Genomic DNA, 17614 nt, shown 5'->3' with positions numbered 1-17614 from the left:
AAGCTTTTAAAGTTTTTTTTTTTTCTTTTCGTTAATTATTGTTTTTTTCCTTTCCCTTTTTCTTTTCAAGCAAAGAAAGCATTTAACCGGCAAGGACTATTTATTATTCCTCTCTTCCTGTCGTTTTGATCCTGCCACGATGAGAATGCCGCTGGTGGCTAACACCGGATTAGCTGCATTGCTATGCAGCGACTCCCTCCCATTCTCCACCTCCTCTAAGCCCCGCCCTCCCCCTCCATCCCCACTGGATTGAATCGACTCAATCCGCTAAACTGTGTCCAATCCATCATTTTGGAAATGTTCTCTTTGCAAAAAAAACAAACAAAAAACCCCCCCAGATGCCTAAGATCTGTGAATATTTGTCTTTTTCTTTGAGACAGTTTATTTTTCCCTGCAAAAAAAGGCGGAGGATAAAAATCATGAGGCCGTTTGCAGCGAAATTACTTCCTGCTGCCAAAACTCAATTGTCACAGTCCAAAGTTGTTGTTTTTTTCAGGTCCTGTCCACGTTTTCTGTTTCACCACCAGTTGCCGATTGATTATCTTAACTAGAAATTAGCCTTTTTTTCCATTTTACCTTTTTTTTGCAGCAGCAGCAGTAGCAGCCTCAGCGAACGCTCGGCATCTTATGGAAGCCGTTCATCAGCCGCACAGGTTTATGAATGCTGCTGCTCATCTGCATCTGCTACTTTGAAGATTGATCTCATTGCCCCCCCCCCCCGAGCGTTAAAACCAGATACGGCAGGAGACACGTAAGATGTTGATGCAGTAAAAGGCACAGAAACTATCATACAATGCTTTTATTTTCTAAAAAATGACACAAAACAAAACAAAAAACAACTTGTTTTAAGCTTTTTTTTGAAGATTGACAGAATCCTGGTTGTTTACTGACAGTCGAATGTTTACACGTCTGGAATTGCGACTGTCACTGTCACCCCTCAGGGGACTCGCTCTCTCTTTAAGCTGTGACCTGCGAGGTTTTTAACCAAAGAATTCCCAACAAAACCCAAAGATGCCCGTGGTCGAACGATGCTTTTTTTTTTTTTTTTTTTTTTTGAGAAGCTTTGCTGAATCTGAGAACTTAAAAAGAAAAGAAAACCAAAAAGACATTTTGTTGAGCTGTGTCTCTAAACGATTGTTGAAACAAGGTTTCTTTGACTTCTTTCTATTGCTGAACCGTTTTTCTTTTTCTTAACCTTGTTGTTCCGAGCTGTTCTCAGTACCTTTGATTTGTAGATAAAGATTTGCACAGTTAGACGCTTCTAGATCACTGTTATGAGGATGTGGAGATATTATAGATAGAAGATTAAAACCAAAGGGTGTCTTTGGAGGAGTATTAACATATTTTTGTTTATTTGTTGAAATTACAATTGAAATGGAATTTGAATGGACGAGAAAAGGATCTAAAATGATTGTTTTTATTTCTGTACTGATTTTTTTTTTTTTTTTTTTGATAGGATTGAGAGACTTATGGTTACTCCAATTTTAAACCCTGGATGTGCCTTTAAAACTTACCACAGCTAAAAAAAACAATTTAAAAAAAACTCCACAATGGACAATTCAGAAATGTCTTCACAAATGTCTTTGACGAGAAGTGCTGTGCGTCCGAATCTTTTGTTATAGAACATGTTGATGTAAATGTTCATTTACCTCAGATGTTTTCAAACCAGTACCTGAATAAACTTTTTTTGTACCATAACTCTTACTTTCATTAATTTGTGGTTGGTTTGCTCTTGAATCATTGCTTCAAAACAATGGACCAAAACGATAGGAACAGTTCATTTTTCATTTTCATCAATTTGATGCACATGTATGACCCTAATCATTGTTGTGTTTTCATCTAGTCCCTCACCCCATCGTTGTATGATTTAAAAGGAAGAGTTTGTTCAGATGCTGCAGATGGGACCCTGTAAAAACCCAAATTGAAATGGGGTTCAGATTATTTTTGCAATCATTTGTATTAATTTTAGTTCTCCCTAAAACAGTGTGCGTGTGTGTGTGTATTTGTCGTGCTGTGTGTGTACGTGTGTGCATGCACGTAAGCGAGTTATACAGTCTTTATATCCAGCGCTGCATATACATTTAGATGGGTGTGTTCCTCTGTGTCTGCGCATGTAAGAGTGTGTGTGTGTGTGTGTGTGTGTGTGTGTGTGTGTGTGTGTGTGTGTGTGTGCACGCGCGCTCATGGCCTCTGTCATGAGGCTGTGCTGAGGCCAGCGTTTCCTTTATGCCCGCTGAACGTCCCGGGGATTTTAGATGAACAAAAAGCCCTCCAGGGAGTGAAAAGCGCTTAAAAGCCCGTTAATCCCAACACGACCTCTGGACTCGTGCATGCACCTTTCTATATGTGCATATTTAATAAATACAGTAAATGCTTTTACATAAAAATACAGAGCAGGACTGAACTGTTCTCAAGTAACGCAGTACAGGTTGTAAGAAAAAACAAACAAACAAACAAAAAACACCAAAGGATTTGTTGTTGCTGAACTGAGCCCAGCAATGTGAAGTTTTCCCAAAGCTCGCACAATCTGTTAATGCAATAGTGTTTTGGATTGTGGAGCTGGGTGTGTGTTCCAATCTGAGGGAAGGTTAATGTTCAAACAAAAATCGGTTTCCACATGCAAATGACGCACCTGAGCCTGATTAACTGCCAGTTTCCTGCTGCCTTGCTGTGTTTTCATGCTGTGCGGAAGGATTTGCTCCGTGTAGAGTTGGGGATCAATCTTGAGGTTCACTTTTGAAGTCCTTTTTTTTTTGGCTTTATTTATGTTTAGGGTCATGCACCCGCATATGGGGCGTATTTTGTTGATTGGACCGGAGTGAAACAGCAAAGATGACAATAATTAAAAAAAAAAAAAAAACAGTCTTTTTAACAACAATGTTACTATTGTAAGAAAAAAAATAAATCTATTTGTTTATCAATAATACATTTTTTCAGTTAATGAGTATGTTAATGGTTATTTATTTTTGCCATTGTTGGTTTCAACAATGGCAAAAATATTCCTACTCCAGACATGTTAGCAAGAAACCTATTGAGTTTGTATTATATTGTATTGTATTGTAGGCCGCTTCCTAGGTTGTTTTTCTCTTGATTTGTAGAGTAGGTCCTCTAGTGGATAAACTCTCACATTACTTTGAAACTTCTGTCTTTTGTCTCACATTTGCAAACTCAGAGTGAAAAAAAATCACAATAGGTCATTTCCAGTTGTTCAGTTTTCCATTTGATTTATTCACCAACATACATCAGCCGGCCGATCCCGTCTTTTCACGATTCTATCATTCCTCATCTCGACAGCCCAACATTGCAGAGGTGACAGGCATGGCTATCGGTGCAATTCTGCTCGTAGTCAGCAATAAAACGGTTTCATATTCATAGTACATTGAGCCTCTGAATAATCTGATGCCCTCCGGACCACACAGAGCAGCATCGATGTTGGACAGGGGAAGCAGCAGCCCAGCAGTCGCGCTGCGTGGCGAGACTCTCAGGTTGACGTCGAATAAGTCCTGACCTGTTGACAGAAACATGTGTGAGTGAAAGTTTGCTCAATAAATTTGCATGCAACCATAGGCTTACATAGATTGTTGTCCGCTGTTCTACGTCTATTTTTTTGTTTTAAAAATGGAAACAAGTGAGAACTGAGTGTTTCCTACAATCACCTTTAATGATATGAACTATGTTTTCGTTTGGACAGACAAACGCAGCGTCCACAGGTCCCTCGATGCCGAGCTCCTCACTCAGGGTCTTTGGGTACCCTTGAACCAGGGTGTAGTGAGCTCCTGTCTTGTAGATGTACACTTTATCATCCTGGAGAGTTAAATAATATTAATAATAATAATAATAATAATTGAGAAGGGATTTCTTTAAAAAATTATCTGAAAGTTCTGTTTAAGTTGGAGTGTGTTTTGAGTGGAAACCTCCAAGCCTACCTTAATCATGTACATTTTGTCTGAAAAGGAAAAGACAGCGTCCACGCCGCTGGTGATCTCGGCCCATGACCTGGTGATTGGGAAGGCATGCCTGCCGTCACGGTGGGTGTCCAACCGCATGTAAATGGGACCTGTAGAGAATAAACATTTGTCTCAGTAAAATCAGTAAATAACAGAGTGACACAGTAAAACAAAAAAGTGGGGGGAAAACATTATTTTATTCATTCTTATGCAGACAGTTTGAGAATCAATCATTTGACTTTTTGCCTTTACAGGGGGAACCCGATGTGCAGGGGAGAACAATGGAGACAATGGGAACTTTACCCAGAACAAAGCCTTGATTGGATTAGTTCATGAACTTATCTATGTCTTCTAATGTTGAAAGAAGCGAGCATTTTGCCGTACACAACGGGCGAATGGGCCAGGTGTAACGGTTTAAGCTAGGAACAGTGAAGAAGCTAAACGTAGCTAAAGTGGATACAACAACACCGGAGGCGAAATGTGACTTTTACACAGGGACAGAATGACTGAAATGACTGTTTCAAGTTGGATGGACACGAAAGTGGACAAAAAAAACAACAACAAACAAAACAAATCTAAATAAAAATGGGAGAAAGCAAGAACGACTTCCGGGAATGTAAGTTCCGTAATATCCAAATTGTGTCATGGCCGCAGTGACTTTCTTTGCTTATTATAACGTGTTTTAACTGTGTCTATACACTCCCCGCAATCGAAGAAACGCTCCTTCATTATTTTAGATGATGGAGGTGGCGGAATTAACAGCAATGTGCACCGATTGTCTGATTTGCACAGGCAAAATGTGAATTTACCATCAGAGTTCGGTGCATTCACGCTAATGAGATAGCCATTATGTTAATAACCAAAGGTAGAGTCCGTTTACTTTGTGGGGAAGGTTTGTTGTCCTCAGCAGCCTTCGAAAATCCATTTTGTACAAGCAGAAGTGGGAAATTAGTTTCTGAAACATTTAATCTAGTTGTAATTCTTATGGCTGTCCAGTAGATGGTGGTGTTGTTTCAAATATATCAGCGGTGTTGCCAATTTAACCATTTTGTCGCTATATTTAGCAATAAATCGAGCGACTTTTTCTAGTTGTCAAGACTTGAGACCTTTGGTGACTCGAATCTGACAAGATGCAAAGCCAGGGTATTCGCCGTTTTGAGTGCCAAGGCTGCGATAAACTCTCTTATCCTGTGTCTATCAAGCATTGGTGGTTCAGTGGTAGAATTCTCGCCTGCCACGCGGGAGGCCCGGGTTCGATTCCCGGCCAATGCAAATGTCCTTTTAGGTAAATATTTATTTAAAGATTATGCTTGGAAAAAGGTATTTACACTCCCCGTCGGGGAATTGAACCCCGGTCTCCCGCGTGACAGGCGGGGATACTCACCACTATACTAACGAGGAGATGAAACGTAAGGAAAATATATGACTACACAGATTTTGCAGTGATGTGCTGCCTCTGTACAACTGAAATTAACTTTTTGCCACCATGTTGTCTCCTCCATCATTTGAGATGAGGACGGTGAAGGAATTCGCAGCAAACCGGATTTGCATCGGGAAATTTTATCATCAGAGTTAGGCCCATTCACGCCAATTAGTGACCCATTACCAAATAAACAAAGGGAGAGTCAGTTTAAACATGAATGATGTAGTAATTATCTCCTCTTTCTGCATTGCACAAATTGACTGACGTCATTTACTATATGAAAACCATTATCTAAACAAAGGGGTAACTTTAAGGTGAGTGAGTTAAGAAAAAAACAAAAAAAACAAAAAAACAACTTCCAGGAACAGTTGGGATTTCAGCCCTTTGTGGACAGAGTTTGTTGTACCCTACCCCATTTATTTCTACTCTTTCTCAGCGGAAGTGAGAACGATTCTGAAATATTTTTGTAGCTCTAGTTCTTATAGTCGACCAGTAGATGGTGGTGTGGGTTCAAATATGAATCCACTCCCAGCCACGTCCAACTACTCGATGGAATTAGCCATTTTGTCACTATATTTTGCGACAAATCGAGCGACTTTATATATATATAGCGTCATAAGCGGCGTGGAAAGTCTCCAAGCCACAGGACTTGGAGACATTCGACTGGGATCTGACGCTGTGAAAACCATCTTACCCGTGCGTTCGCAAGCATTGGTGGTTCAGTGGTAGAATTCTCGCCTGCCACGCGGGAGGCCCGGGTTCGATTCCCGGCCAATGCAATTTCCCTTTTCCATCCAAGCTTTTACTCAAAGACATACCTTTCAGCACATGTAAAAAGGTGCTCCTTCCCCCCGTCGAGGAACCGAATCCCGGTCTCCCGCGTGACAGGCGGGGATACTCACCAAAGTAAAGTAACTTTAACAGGATCACGTCTGAGTGTCTCCTCGGAAACCCAACCAAACACACATGCAGATTGTACCGCTGCATACTTAAATGGTATACGCCTTTTGACATGCCTGACATAAAAAACACCATCTGACATTATAAAATGTCAGATGGTGTTTTGTTCCAATGTTGCGATAGGGAGCTATTGATTTGTTGATAACTTGTCGTTTTGAAACTCTTGTTTGCAGATGAGACTTCAGCGAGCGGAACCAATCTACGGACGGAACTAATTAGCCTGCACCAGATGAGTTCAAATGTAAGAGACATAATAAGTGGAGCACACGGCATGACACGTTTGGCTATGGTTATACTTTAAATGAACAAATATCATATCAATCAATATAACTTAAAAAAAAAAATAAAAAAATGTATTTTTTTTTTTTTTTTTTGATAAGCACATCCCCAGTATGCCTTTATAGTTAAAGATGACAGCACACATGGCAGAGGCATGGTTTCCTCTCAGTTGTACTTTAGAAATATTATTTCCCCAGAAAATGCTGAAGCTCTTCCTTACCTTTAAAGAAGTAAGATTTCCCAGTATCGTCTATTGTAATGGCATCTAGCTCGACCTCGCTGCATTTAGGGGTTGTGTAGCCACCTCCGTGACCTGCAAAACATGAAAAGTGCAATTTAAAAAAAACAAAACTTAATAGTCTTTCTCTGTCTGGCATTGTACCATGCGTGATGTTGTTAAACTCACCACGGTTGGGGCAGGCCATGAAATAGTTACGGGCGTCTTTCGGGTATGTGCCGTTCACATGTCCGGTTACCGGATGGAATCTGGTGAAGTTGTTTCCATGGAAACAGTAGTAGTGCTCCAACCAGCGGAAGGCAGAGGTGCAGACGGGCAGGTGTGACCATGTCTTGGTCTTCACTACCTTTGTGCTAATGTCGTAAACATGGACATTGTTTCCTGTTGGAGGGAATTATTTGTTTTGGTCATGTTGATCGAAGCTTCCAAATCATTGTCTTACAAAGTCCATCACCCTTTATCCTTCACATTTGTTGTTGTGGCTGTCGCACGCAAGGTGTTTGTGGCAGGTCTGAAGCTGTTATTGTTTAGTCAAGTTTGTTTTATCCAACTGCCACAGAGTCTGAAAACTTGCAAATTGTCCTTCTGGCAAAACCTAGTCCACAAGGGAAAGCATGTCCCTAATCCTATTCAAACAAATGGCTGGAGGCTTGATGTTTTTTCTTTTAAGGAAGCTCTTTCCAACATAATTATGGTCTTAATGTAGTGAATGGGACTCTGGTAAATGAAAACATACCCTTGAAAAACAGCACTGAATCAGCCATGCATTCTCCTCTGGGGCACTCCACAGCTGCGTCCAGATGAGTGGGCACACCAGGGAACCCCTCTTGAATTGTTTTTGGGTAGCCATCCTCCAGAACGTGGTCATAATAGCTGTACACTTTATCAGCCTGAAGATTACACCCCCCGAAAATAAAAAAAATTAGAGGGTTATTATTTTTATTGATTGTTTTTTTTTGTTAGGCTTTGTTTTATTTTATTTTATTTTATTTTATTTTTTATTTTTTTTAATTGAGCCTCTCAAAGCAATATTATGAAGGTCCCAAGCAATACCATGAAGAAATAGATGTGATCGTGGTCTGGGTTGTCGGGGTTGTGCATGCGGAAGGCAGCATCAACATGACCGTTTAAGATGTCATCAAGCTCCTTAAAGGACTCATTTGAGAGCTGAGCTGATCCTCTGAAGCCCCTCCACAAGTAGGGACCTTTAAGGGAAGACGTCACCATTAATTGTAAAATCAATATGCTTGGGGAGAGGGGGGCAGGGGGGTAATGGTATTTCAAATGAACTCAATGATATGTCCTGTAATGCTGAACCCTGTGTTAAAACAGATTTGATGTACAACACCTTTGAAGAAGAAAGTGATTCCTTTCTCATCGGGAGTGATTGCGTCAAACTCGATTCCATCACAGCGGTCAGGTAGAGCAGAACTGGCATCGCCATCTTTAGTTCGGAGGTAAGATGAGAGAATAAGCTTTTAGGAAATATCTGTTTTCTAAAGCAAATGCACTCATTAGTCAAAACTACAATGTTTGTCCAGAAGTAACAGTATGAAAAGGATGGGGAAAAGGTATTTGAGCTCTCTTTACTTACCACCTACAGGTGCATCTTGCCTGTGAATGATTTAAAAAAATATATAAATATTATTTTTTGAGAACTTTTACACGCTACTGTAAAACAGTATGTTTTTTTGTATAGTTTTTTGACATATAGTAGTGGTGGGTTGGGGGAGGGAGGGTTGGGGAGTTCAGGATACAAAGGTTATATCATGTCTTCACTTTTTATTTGTCCAGATGGTGAACTTTGCAAACAGCAAACACAGTTATGACACAAAGGCCTGTGATGAAATAGCATTCCTTATGAATTCGTCCCTCCAGACAAAGGTAATGTCGAGACGATGAGGACACATCCAAAAACATACTTTAAAAAAAAATAAATTGTGAACCCCTATTTTTTGCAGCGTAATGCATGTGAAACAGTAGCACAAAACCTCTTTAAGTATGCAAAAGAGGTTTGAGTATTACTTTGAAGCTTCACTAGTTCATATTGCAGTTTTATTTTATGCCCTATGCTTTCTTTGAAGAAGCATTTGATTTAGCAGATGCTTTTCTTTTCATCTTTTCTCATTAGGCAGCATTCCAGTTGGACTGGACTGCATGCTGCTGAGCCTTTTTCAAAAAATTTGCAAAAATATCTTTAGATATATTGCAACAAATACAATTCCCTTTAATCAGCTTCTAAATGTGGTGTCCATTTAATAAATTGTAAAAGAGATTATTACTCACACAGGCGCTCCATGAGTCATGGCGAGTGCTAAGCACAGGAACAGAGTTTTCGTGAACAGCTCCATGCCGAAGTCCTGCAGGTCTGCTTTCTGAGCAGTGGTGCTATACCGCAGCTGTATTTGCACCTTTATACCAAAAGAGTTGTGTACTGTGTGTGGGTGGGTGAGTTGAGAAACTGAGTGGGTGGGTGTGTGGACTGTGTTTGTTTTGAACACACTGGAAATTCTAACCTTGCAAAAAACTAAATAAATGAAATCGCTCTGTTGTTGACATTTTGCAATTGAGTTGACTAAGGTCAGTATTTTATTTTAGAGCGTATGTAATTGAGAGCATTTGCACCGTTGATGTAACTTTTAAAACTTTAGTGGCTGAAGAAAGGTGGCTACGTCTGTCCTACTTGTTTGTTTGATGCACGTCTGCCAAAAGTTCATTTTGTTCCCTCTGTGTGTCGTGACTAATGCAGTAACTGAGACGTTTTTGGGAAATGCGGACAGAAAATTGCGTAAAACTGATTAAAGATGTCCAGATCGTTCAGAAACAGGAACATGACAAACAAATGATTGAACACTGAATGTCAGTTCAACTTTATTTCCATTTTGTCATATGACGTTATGTAAATCAGGAGGCCCCTTACACATTTGATTATGAATAAACTATTGAATATCTACTTATGTAACATATGGAATACATTTGGAATCTTAAAACTGTCCTAATTTTTAATTCGCAACTTGGATTTGTTCTCGTAATCTCAAAAAACCAAACAAACACTAAAAACGCTATTCAAAGGCATGCATTATTTCACCCAATATAAATCACTTCTCCTTTACATATTCACTTTGCGTCTACTGATTAAGAATGAGCATTTAAAATTTCGCAAAACATGATTTTGTTGAAATGAACGAGGTAGAGGGTGAATATTAATCTTAGTGGCTTACTTGTAATATTTTTATACCTCTGTCTACCATACTCAGCGGTTTACTTGTAACGATAAATCTTAATGCAGTGATTCATGCTGTCTGATACGACCACGTGGCCATCAGGTAGGAGCGCAAGGCCTCTGGGGCTGCTCAGGTTATCGGTCACCAGTGGCCAGCCGACTCCCTTGGCAGGGTAAAGAAGCACTCGATGGTGCTGCTTGCCCCAGTCGGCCACCAGGACGTCCCCGTCACTGTCGATGCAGAGACCCCAGGGGCAAGTGAGGACGGGACCCAAGCCAGAGCACACACCCAGGATTCTGATGGTACTCCAGCCGGGCTCCAGCACTCTGATGCAAGGCACACGGCCAGTCTCATTGCCTCTTTCAGATACTGCCATGAGCCCAGTGGTCTGACAGGCTGCCACCAGGTAGGGACGATGGTACCCGCTCACCACCACGCGCTCCAGTCTGGCGCCAGTTTTGGGCTCCAGCCTCAGGGTCGTGAGGGTGCCGCGTTTGATGTCTGCCACCAGGAAGTCATCTTGATGGGTCACGGTCACGCCTCTCGGAGCGTCCAGCTCTTCATTGGAGGAACCAATAGTTGCGCCCCCAAATGTTTGCAGCAGGCGTCCGTGACGGTTGAACACCAGCACAGCACGCTCGGCGGCACAGGTCAGGGCGATGAGGCCCTTTGAGTTCACCGCCACATCAAAGTAGTTGCAGATGCGGGAGGACCTTTCTGTACCTGAAGGAGACACCTGCTGCACAACATTCTTCTGGGGATCAGTCACCTGAACGCGGGCGTTGCCGCAGTCCACCACAAACAGCTGCCCTTTAATAGTTGCATGGACGCCACTTGGCAAGTTGAAGTCTGTGCGACCTGAACCTTGTTTTCCAAATTGTTTGACCAGATAAGCAGAGTCAAGTGCTGTTGAGCCACCTTCTTCTTCCAGCTCCCCAAGTGCTGCACTCCCCTTTTTGTATTGCTCTGAATCCTTATTTTGATGTAATTTGTCTCCTTCGATTGCTGACATGGACAGGGATCTGCTCACGCGGATATTAACACCACATGTATCAAGAATCTCTGGACATGATTGTTGGTCAACCGGCCTTGCACTGTTTCTGTCAGATTCTCCCTGGGCCGAGTCAAGGATTGAAGACTCTGAAGCAAGACGCATTCTGTTGACCTTTCTTATTCCACCATGATGACTTATTATGTCAGTGTTAATCAAAGGATGCACTTTAGAGAGTTCAGTGGTAGAGAGTGAGAGGCAGTGCTCTTGCTTGACTGATCCATTGGTTGAAGGATCGACAACATACGTGTAACATGAATCCTCACTTCCTACTGGAGATGGAGAAGTTCCACTGTCTATTGAAGATTCCGTTGAGGGCATTGTCTTGGATGGAGATGACGGATGAGGTTCAGGAGAAAGATCTGCAAGACGTTGTCTGAAGAAGGAATCACAGTGCTTATTTTTTGCTGATGTTTCCAGGTCATTGCAATTTTCGTCTCTTTCTTCAGGGGAACAGGATGGCTCATCACGCGAGACTAAGACGAGTGCTTTTTGCTTTCTTTTTCCTTTCAGGGTTGAACGTCTCATTGCTCCACAGTGCCTTCCATCACATTCATCTCCCTCGGATTCTCCCTGACTGGAGGATGGTGGAATAGCAAGGAAAAGGTCCTGCCCCTGACTGTCTGAGCAAATAGACTCAATGTCCTCATCTTGGGATGACTCGGATGCCCCGCGTTGTCTTGGCACAGGGGACTTCACGGAGGGACATTTGAGATCATCTTCGTTCTCTGTGGAGCTCGATAAACGGAGTTTACGTACAACACGTGTGTTGCTACTGCTGGATTTATTTCTCTCGTCTGGACTGTACCTCAGTGCAGCCTTGTTGGGTTCCTTTCTTATTTCAAGTGGGGTGAGGTTTGTGAATGCTGCATCTCCTGAATGCAAAGCACATTTTTGTCCTTGGACACCGCAGACACCGATTGGATAGGTCATATTTTGCTCACGAACGTCGACTTGCCCCAAATTGAGGTTATTGAAATCTGAGTCAACCAAGAAAGTGACTCTTTTAAGCGTCAGTGAGATCTCCCAGGGTTGGGTGACCTCTGCCACGCCTCTTTGAAGCTGGTTTTTGTTGGCTCCACCAGCAGTACCGCCCCATCTATGAATTTGCTCCTTCAGTTGTCCAATTTTTCTAAGCTGCTGGTCAACGAGTGACTGCACAACTCGCACCGCTGCCGCGTTCTCCCGCTTTAACTGGCTCAGGTGCCGCTGGGCTTCTCTGTGGTCCCGCTCAATCTTCTCAAGGAGGCGTCGCTCCTCTCTTTGTGCCTCGATCATGGCGTTGTCTAACTGGCGGCTCACCTCTTCCACTTCTATTTGCTGACGCTCCCGGAGGCTCTGCAGTTCCTTTTCCCCTTGCTCCAGGTTGGAAAGGGCTTGAGTCACCCAGGGAGGTGGTGAAGTAAGGGATATGGGTGTGAAGATAGACTCCCGGGGACTAAAGGACCGTGCAGGTGGGGAGGTCATATCAATCTCTTTTGGAGTGCTGTGTGTCAGCAAAGCTGAGAACCCAAGTAGGGCTCTTCTCTCTGAGTGAGACCTCGTTAACATTGTGAAAGGCAGATTGGAATCCTCTTCTCAGAAGAAAACTGTATCTCAGTTTCTATCTGGAAAGGAAGCAAGAGAATGCAAAGGCGCTGGTATTATTAAAACCTTGCAAACAGGACATACAGGTGCACACAAGTACACCAAATGCACCAAAGCTCTCTTCATCACATATTGATTTTTTTAGTGTTATCAAAAGCACAACTAAAAAAACCATAACCTGCCCGTAAAGTCATGATGTGGCTGACTTATATGTGTCATGTCCCTTGAGGATGTTTTTACATTTCTGTTGTGTTCTTAAAACTGGGGCATTGGCTCCTTTTCGTTGCAACTTTATCCATCTGACATGATATTCAGTTTCTCAGCAGGCCCTCACGTGCTCCCACCGAGAGCCTCTCAGGTAACCACTGTCCTGTTCACCTGCCGTCTGGGCTCCGTCCAGAGTTCAGCACTTTCTACAGTTGCTATAAAACATGCATACCTGCTAGTTTAAGATTTGATTTGGCATGTTTTTCTACATCCCCTGACCTTCCTAGACCTTTTAGCCTGTTCTCTTTTTGTTTTTTTTTTATTTTTATTTTTTTTTAATGTAAAGCTCTTGTCTGATTTGGTATTTGTTTGACAGCTTAATACAACATTGGATACATTTTTAGTTGTTTGTTTCTATTACAAGTGGCCGAAAATACAATTGAAAAAAATACCTAAGCTTATGCCAAAAAAAACAAAAACAAAAAACAAAAAACAAAATTTCTGTCCCTGTATGCTCTTTGTGTCTATTTGACGTTTGTTCTGCATTTCTGGCTTTTGGTGACATTTTTGGATCGTTGAGTCAACTTTGCTTGCCTTTTTGAGGCAAAAAGGAGCTTATCCATCATTGTTGAAGTCACTCTCTTAATGCCTCTCATCTTGAAACCTCAACAGTCTCAGATAGCCGGGCCCGAACGCAGAACAGACCCTTATTGTCACATTTGGTGGAAATGCTACCGTTTATCTGCTCAAGGCACTGAAACTGATCTGTCAACACCAACACGAGGTATGCAGTGGACTGCCAGAGGAGCAATCGGTTCTACTTTTTCATGATTGGAATTTTTGAGTCGTCAAATGCAAAGTCGATCATCGTAAGTGTCGTCAATTGTTTGTTGCAGTGTGCATTTGTTATCAGTGAGGACCAGGTTAGGGCACCTTTTGCTCTCCCGGGGCAAAACAATACAAGGCCTCTGCATGGATGAAAGGATGAGGTGTTGGTTTACCCCTGCATGTTCATAATAAGGTCCCTCGTGGAAACATGTGACCTCGTGCATCACAAGATAAAAATCTGTTTCCCATGTTTTAGAAAATACATTTCAGATGTTTTCTGTAGGTCATGAAAGTTTTACTTTAAAGAGTGTTTGTGTGGAAATGGGGGCGTCCCACTGCATAACTGCGTCTTCAACCTGAATGTCTTAGCCGCCGATAAAAAATTAAAAGCTAATCGTTCAGTTTGTTTGAATGGGAGGAGATGCAGGTTAGGTGTCAGCTTTAAATCCCTGTCGCTCTCCTGACCAGAGGCGAGCGGGCCGTCTAATGTTACCCGCACTTTAATGTTGAATGAGAAGCACTAGTTGCTAAGTTACCCGATGGCCTTCTCACTGAGACTATGGAATAAATGATACCATTCATAATTGAGAGGATTACGCAGGATGTTCAGAAGCATTCCAGCATCACAGAACTAACAATGGAGCCATTCAGTCAGAGTTCCTAAGCGTAAAACTGGCAGGTAAAAAGGTCTTTGGAAAAAAAAAAGCTGAAACAGACCGTGGACTAAAAACAAACAAACAAACAAATGAAAAAAAAAGAAGAAACGTGCAAGCAACACATTACCTTGATTAATAGAGTTTCGTAATTTAATTTTCTTAACGCTGCCGATAAACGTCAAAATTAGCCACAAAAGCTTTAATGAACGCACCAAATGGGCTGCAAAAGATCTCACTAGCAAACCATAGAAAATCCAGGTGTTTTTACCTGCGTGCCAGGTGTGTGCTTCTGCCGCGGCTGCTCCCTCTGCTCTCTTTTGCAGGCTCAGGTTCTTCCTCCCTTCACCTCTGCGTGTGTCACTCCCTCATCTCATCCCTCCCCTCCATTCTCTGCAGAGGTCCGTCTTTACTCTGTGCATATACAAAATGCCTCTAATAAGATTTCATTCCTATTCTTTTTTTTTAAAAATTGAAATTCTGCCCTCTAAAATTTCATAGGGGTAGTCAGGAAACAGAACGCTCATTAAATAATTTTAATTCATCATTTTAGTATAGTAATTACTAAGTTAACTTAACTAATAACTTAACTTCACTAGAAATACAATAGTAATTCTAGTGAAGTTGTGTAAGTAAAGGGAATATACCACTAAATGTAAGTTCATATGATATTGTTCACTGTACAGACTTTTTTCTTTTTTAAAAATCCTTGATTCTAGCTCTGTCTAAATGTAATCTGACCCCTCGCCACTAGATGCCAGCAAATTCTAAACGTCAATGAAAGGTAATGGCACACAACTGTGCTGCAAGTAACTGCTGCGTTTCAAAGCTACTGGTTAATTTTATCAGCTAAAATCTACGAGCTGTGGGCCACAAGAATAGCTACAATTATATTGGGTTTGTTTTCTTTGACCGAGCTAAAGGCAATGCACATTCTCTACAAATTATAAATAACTGCGAGCATGTCATTTCTTTCTAATGTGGCTTACGTGAGATAATTGCGTGACTGTGAGTGACTGTGACAGCATGTATATCCACAGGTCTTAGATTTAGCACCACATATGAAACGATACCTCACAATAAGTCTTCGAATGCATTCAGAATTCCATTTCCTGCCAGCATATCCTTTTTTTTTTTTTTTTTTTTTTTTTTAAATGTCACATATGAGGCCTGTCATGTAAACAAACAACACTGAAATCCTCTGTGTATCTGACACGTTTACAGATTAGTATTTTTTTTTTTTACATTAGCGTTAAAGTCCGTACACTGAAACTGCAGGGATGTAATATTTCTCCCTCGCTGTCCATCCAGCCAGTTTCTATGAGCGCTTCCCCTGCCGTCAGGGTGCTGGAGCCGACCCCAGCTGTTTTCTGGGGAAGGCGGGGTTTTACCCTGGACGAGCCGCCAGTTAATCGCAGTTTATAGAAAGACAAACAACCATCCGCACTCGCACTCACTCCCACGGCCAATTTGGAGTTCCCAATTTGGCTCTCGCTCATGTCTTCGGACTGCGTGCGGGAGGAAACCGCCGTTCAGAAATTCAACCGCTGTCTTTGCGCGTCGAGTGTTGACCCTTGCTTTTTTTTTCCTTTATCGCTTAACGTTCAATCCGGATTTGCCTCCAAAACTTCGGCGACGTCACAATCGAGGCACGTAGGCCCCGCCCCCTGTTTTCACATCCGAGACTCGTCTGAGCTATTTGTGTGCGGCCGTACCCGCGCGCACCCAAAGCTGCCGATCCAGTCCGCCTCTTCCACTTTAACGGACTCTGACAGATTCTCTCCTCTTGTAGGTTGCAACATCTTCTCACCAATTATCCACACACACACACACACACACACACACACACGCACACGCCGGCGCACTCGCTGCCCCCTGGACACAGATGGGTCCTGTGACATCAGTGTCGTGAGATGTCACAGGAGGTCCTACAGGCTGCCTGCGCTGGTGTTGTGACTGATTATTTCTATCTTCCGCTCTGTCAGAAGAGATGGAAAATCATATGAGCCTAAGGTGTCGCCGCGTTATTGATACCACTGTTAAAACTCTCCAACGCAGCTGCTCGCCTTGCCCGCAATTAAATCTCCTCGGTGTCTGTGCGTGTGTTCCTTTGCGCGTGTTAGTGTGTGTGTGTGTGTGTGTGTGTGTGTGTGTGTGTGTGTGCGTGTGTGCGTGTGGCAGTGAGTAATGGGCCCAATAGTTACTGTAACAAAACAATAATGTGATTGAGCGTGGCAGCAGAACAACCCTGAATGTATTTGTATAGATAGTGAGTTGTGTGACAGGGAAGTTAATGGCTTATTATTGCCCCGCAAACAAATGGCGGCGGAGAGTGGATGACTTGTTGCAAACAATTAAAAGCAGAAGTCTCCAAGTTTTGGGTTTTTTTTTGTTGTTTTTTTTTTTTTCCTTTTCAGGCCGGCATTAGAAAGGCGGTCAAGAAGGCCATATTGCAACCTTCTCCCCCACTTTGCATACAGCAGGCAATATTAGGCGATGAATATGGTAATGGTCCTCGTTCTTGTGGGACTATCTCCTTTCAGAGGGGAAGATCCGGTTCTGCTGTTAGATTCGATTAATTCCTCTTCATGCCACTCCTCATTTTTGTGTCCCCCCTCTCTCTGATCTCCCCCCCCCCCCCCTCCCCCCCGCTCCCCCCTCACCCGTCCTCCTCTCTAACACTTTCAGGCCTATGATATTAGACGAACAATCGCAGAAACAAAACGAGCTGGAACAACCAAGATGGGAACAGATGGCACGTAATTGCCTGGTGGAGGAAGCCAGGGAGTCAATTTTTACCCGTCCTGGGGGAGTTGCAGTTGCAAGACGAGGGTGTGTGTGTGTGGGAGGGTGGTGATTGGGCGGGAGTGTGGCGGGGAGGGGGGGGGAGGGCAAAAAAAAAAGAAAAGTGCAGGTGCATTTGTTTTGATCAGATATGGCCTGGAGGAAGCATCCGAAAAATATTCATCACATGCGCATTAGGGAAAGTGCTTTCAACCAACAGTGTCGAGGGCGTCGAGGGCGTCGAGGGCGGAGGGCAAGGGGGGGGGGGGGGACGAGGTGCCGAGCGCCCGTCGGGCCAGCGAGGTAAACGTGTGGCTGAGTCGATAGCAGCAGATGCGTCGCAGATTAATACCAAAGTGTCGCAAAAAGCCGTCAAAGTCGGAGATGGCAGCCGCCCGGCAGCGCTCGCCAACCTCATCCCGGAGTCTGGAGC

The 17614-nt window shown here is 42.8% G+C and overlaps 1 protein-coding gene and 3 non-coding genes across 4 annotated transcripts; 2 read left to right on the top strand and 2 right to left on the bottom strand.

The window, feature by feature from the left end:
- Positions 1-3204: 3204 nt before the first annotated feature.
- hpxb (hemopexin b) lies at positions 3205-9241 on the bottom strand. Its single transcript, XM_076049369.1, has 10 exons — positions 9134-9241; positions 8442-8461; positions 8196-8291; positions 7901-8052; positions 7584-7737; positions 7016-7228; positions 6830-6922; positions 3927-4057; positions 3657-3804; positions 3205-3508 (listed from the first exon to the last, which is right to left on the bottom strand). Exons 1-10 carry the CDS (start codon positions 9196-9198, stop codon positions 3276-3278), a joined length of 1305 nt encoding a protein of 434 aa, XP_075905484.1. The 5' UTR covers positions 9199-9241; the 3' UTR covers positions 3205-3275.
- trnag-gcc (transfer RNA glycine (anticodon GCC)) lies at positions 5149-5219 on the top strand. Its single transcript has one exon. It is a non-coding gene; the product is annotated as a tRNA-Gly (tRNA).
- On the bottom strand, positions 5277-5348 carry trnad-guc (transfer RNA aspartic acid (anticodon GUC)). Its single transcript has one exon. It is a non-coding gene; the product is annotated as a tRNA-Asp (tRNA).
- On the top strand, positions 6079-6149 carry trnag-gcc (transfer RNA glycine (anticodon GCC)). Its single transcript has one exon. It is a non-coding gene; the product is annotated as a tRNA-Gly (tRNA).
- Positions 9242-17614: the final 8373 nt, after the last annotated feature.

The sequence above is a fragment of the Nelusetta ayraudi genome, unplaced genomic scaffold, assembly GCF_046127955.1.
Source record: "Nelusetta ayraudi isolate G7.1 ecotype Tasmania unplaced genomic scaffold, CSIRO-AGI_Nayr_v1 ptg000114l, whole genome shotgun sequence".
In the NCBI taxonomy this organism is placed as follows: domain Eukaryota; kingdom Metazoa; phylum Chordata; class Actinopteri; order Tetraodontiformes; family Monacanthidae; genus Nelusetta; species Nelusetta ayraudi.
The sequence above is the reverse complement of the archived record's forward strand: the minus strand, read 5'-3'. Positions and strand labels throughout refer to the sequence as shown.

What these genes read in the sequence shown, in the direction of transcription:
- hpxb (XM_076049369.1), bottom strand. Translation starts at nt 9,198, where the DNA reads ATGGAGCTGTTCACGAAAACTCTGTTCCTGTGCTTAGCACTCGCCATG. An exon ending in AATCACTTTCTTCTTCAAAG is followed by an intron (nt 8,053 to 8,195) that starts GTGTTGTACATC and finishes CTTCCCTTAAAG; the next exon opens with GTCCCTACTTGTGGAGGGGC. An exon ending in GAAATCTTACTTCTTTAAAG is followed by an intron (nt 4,058 to 6,829) that starts GTAAGGAAGAGC and finishes TATTCTCTACAG; the next exon opens with GTCCCATTTACATGCGGTTG.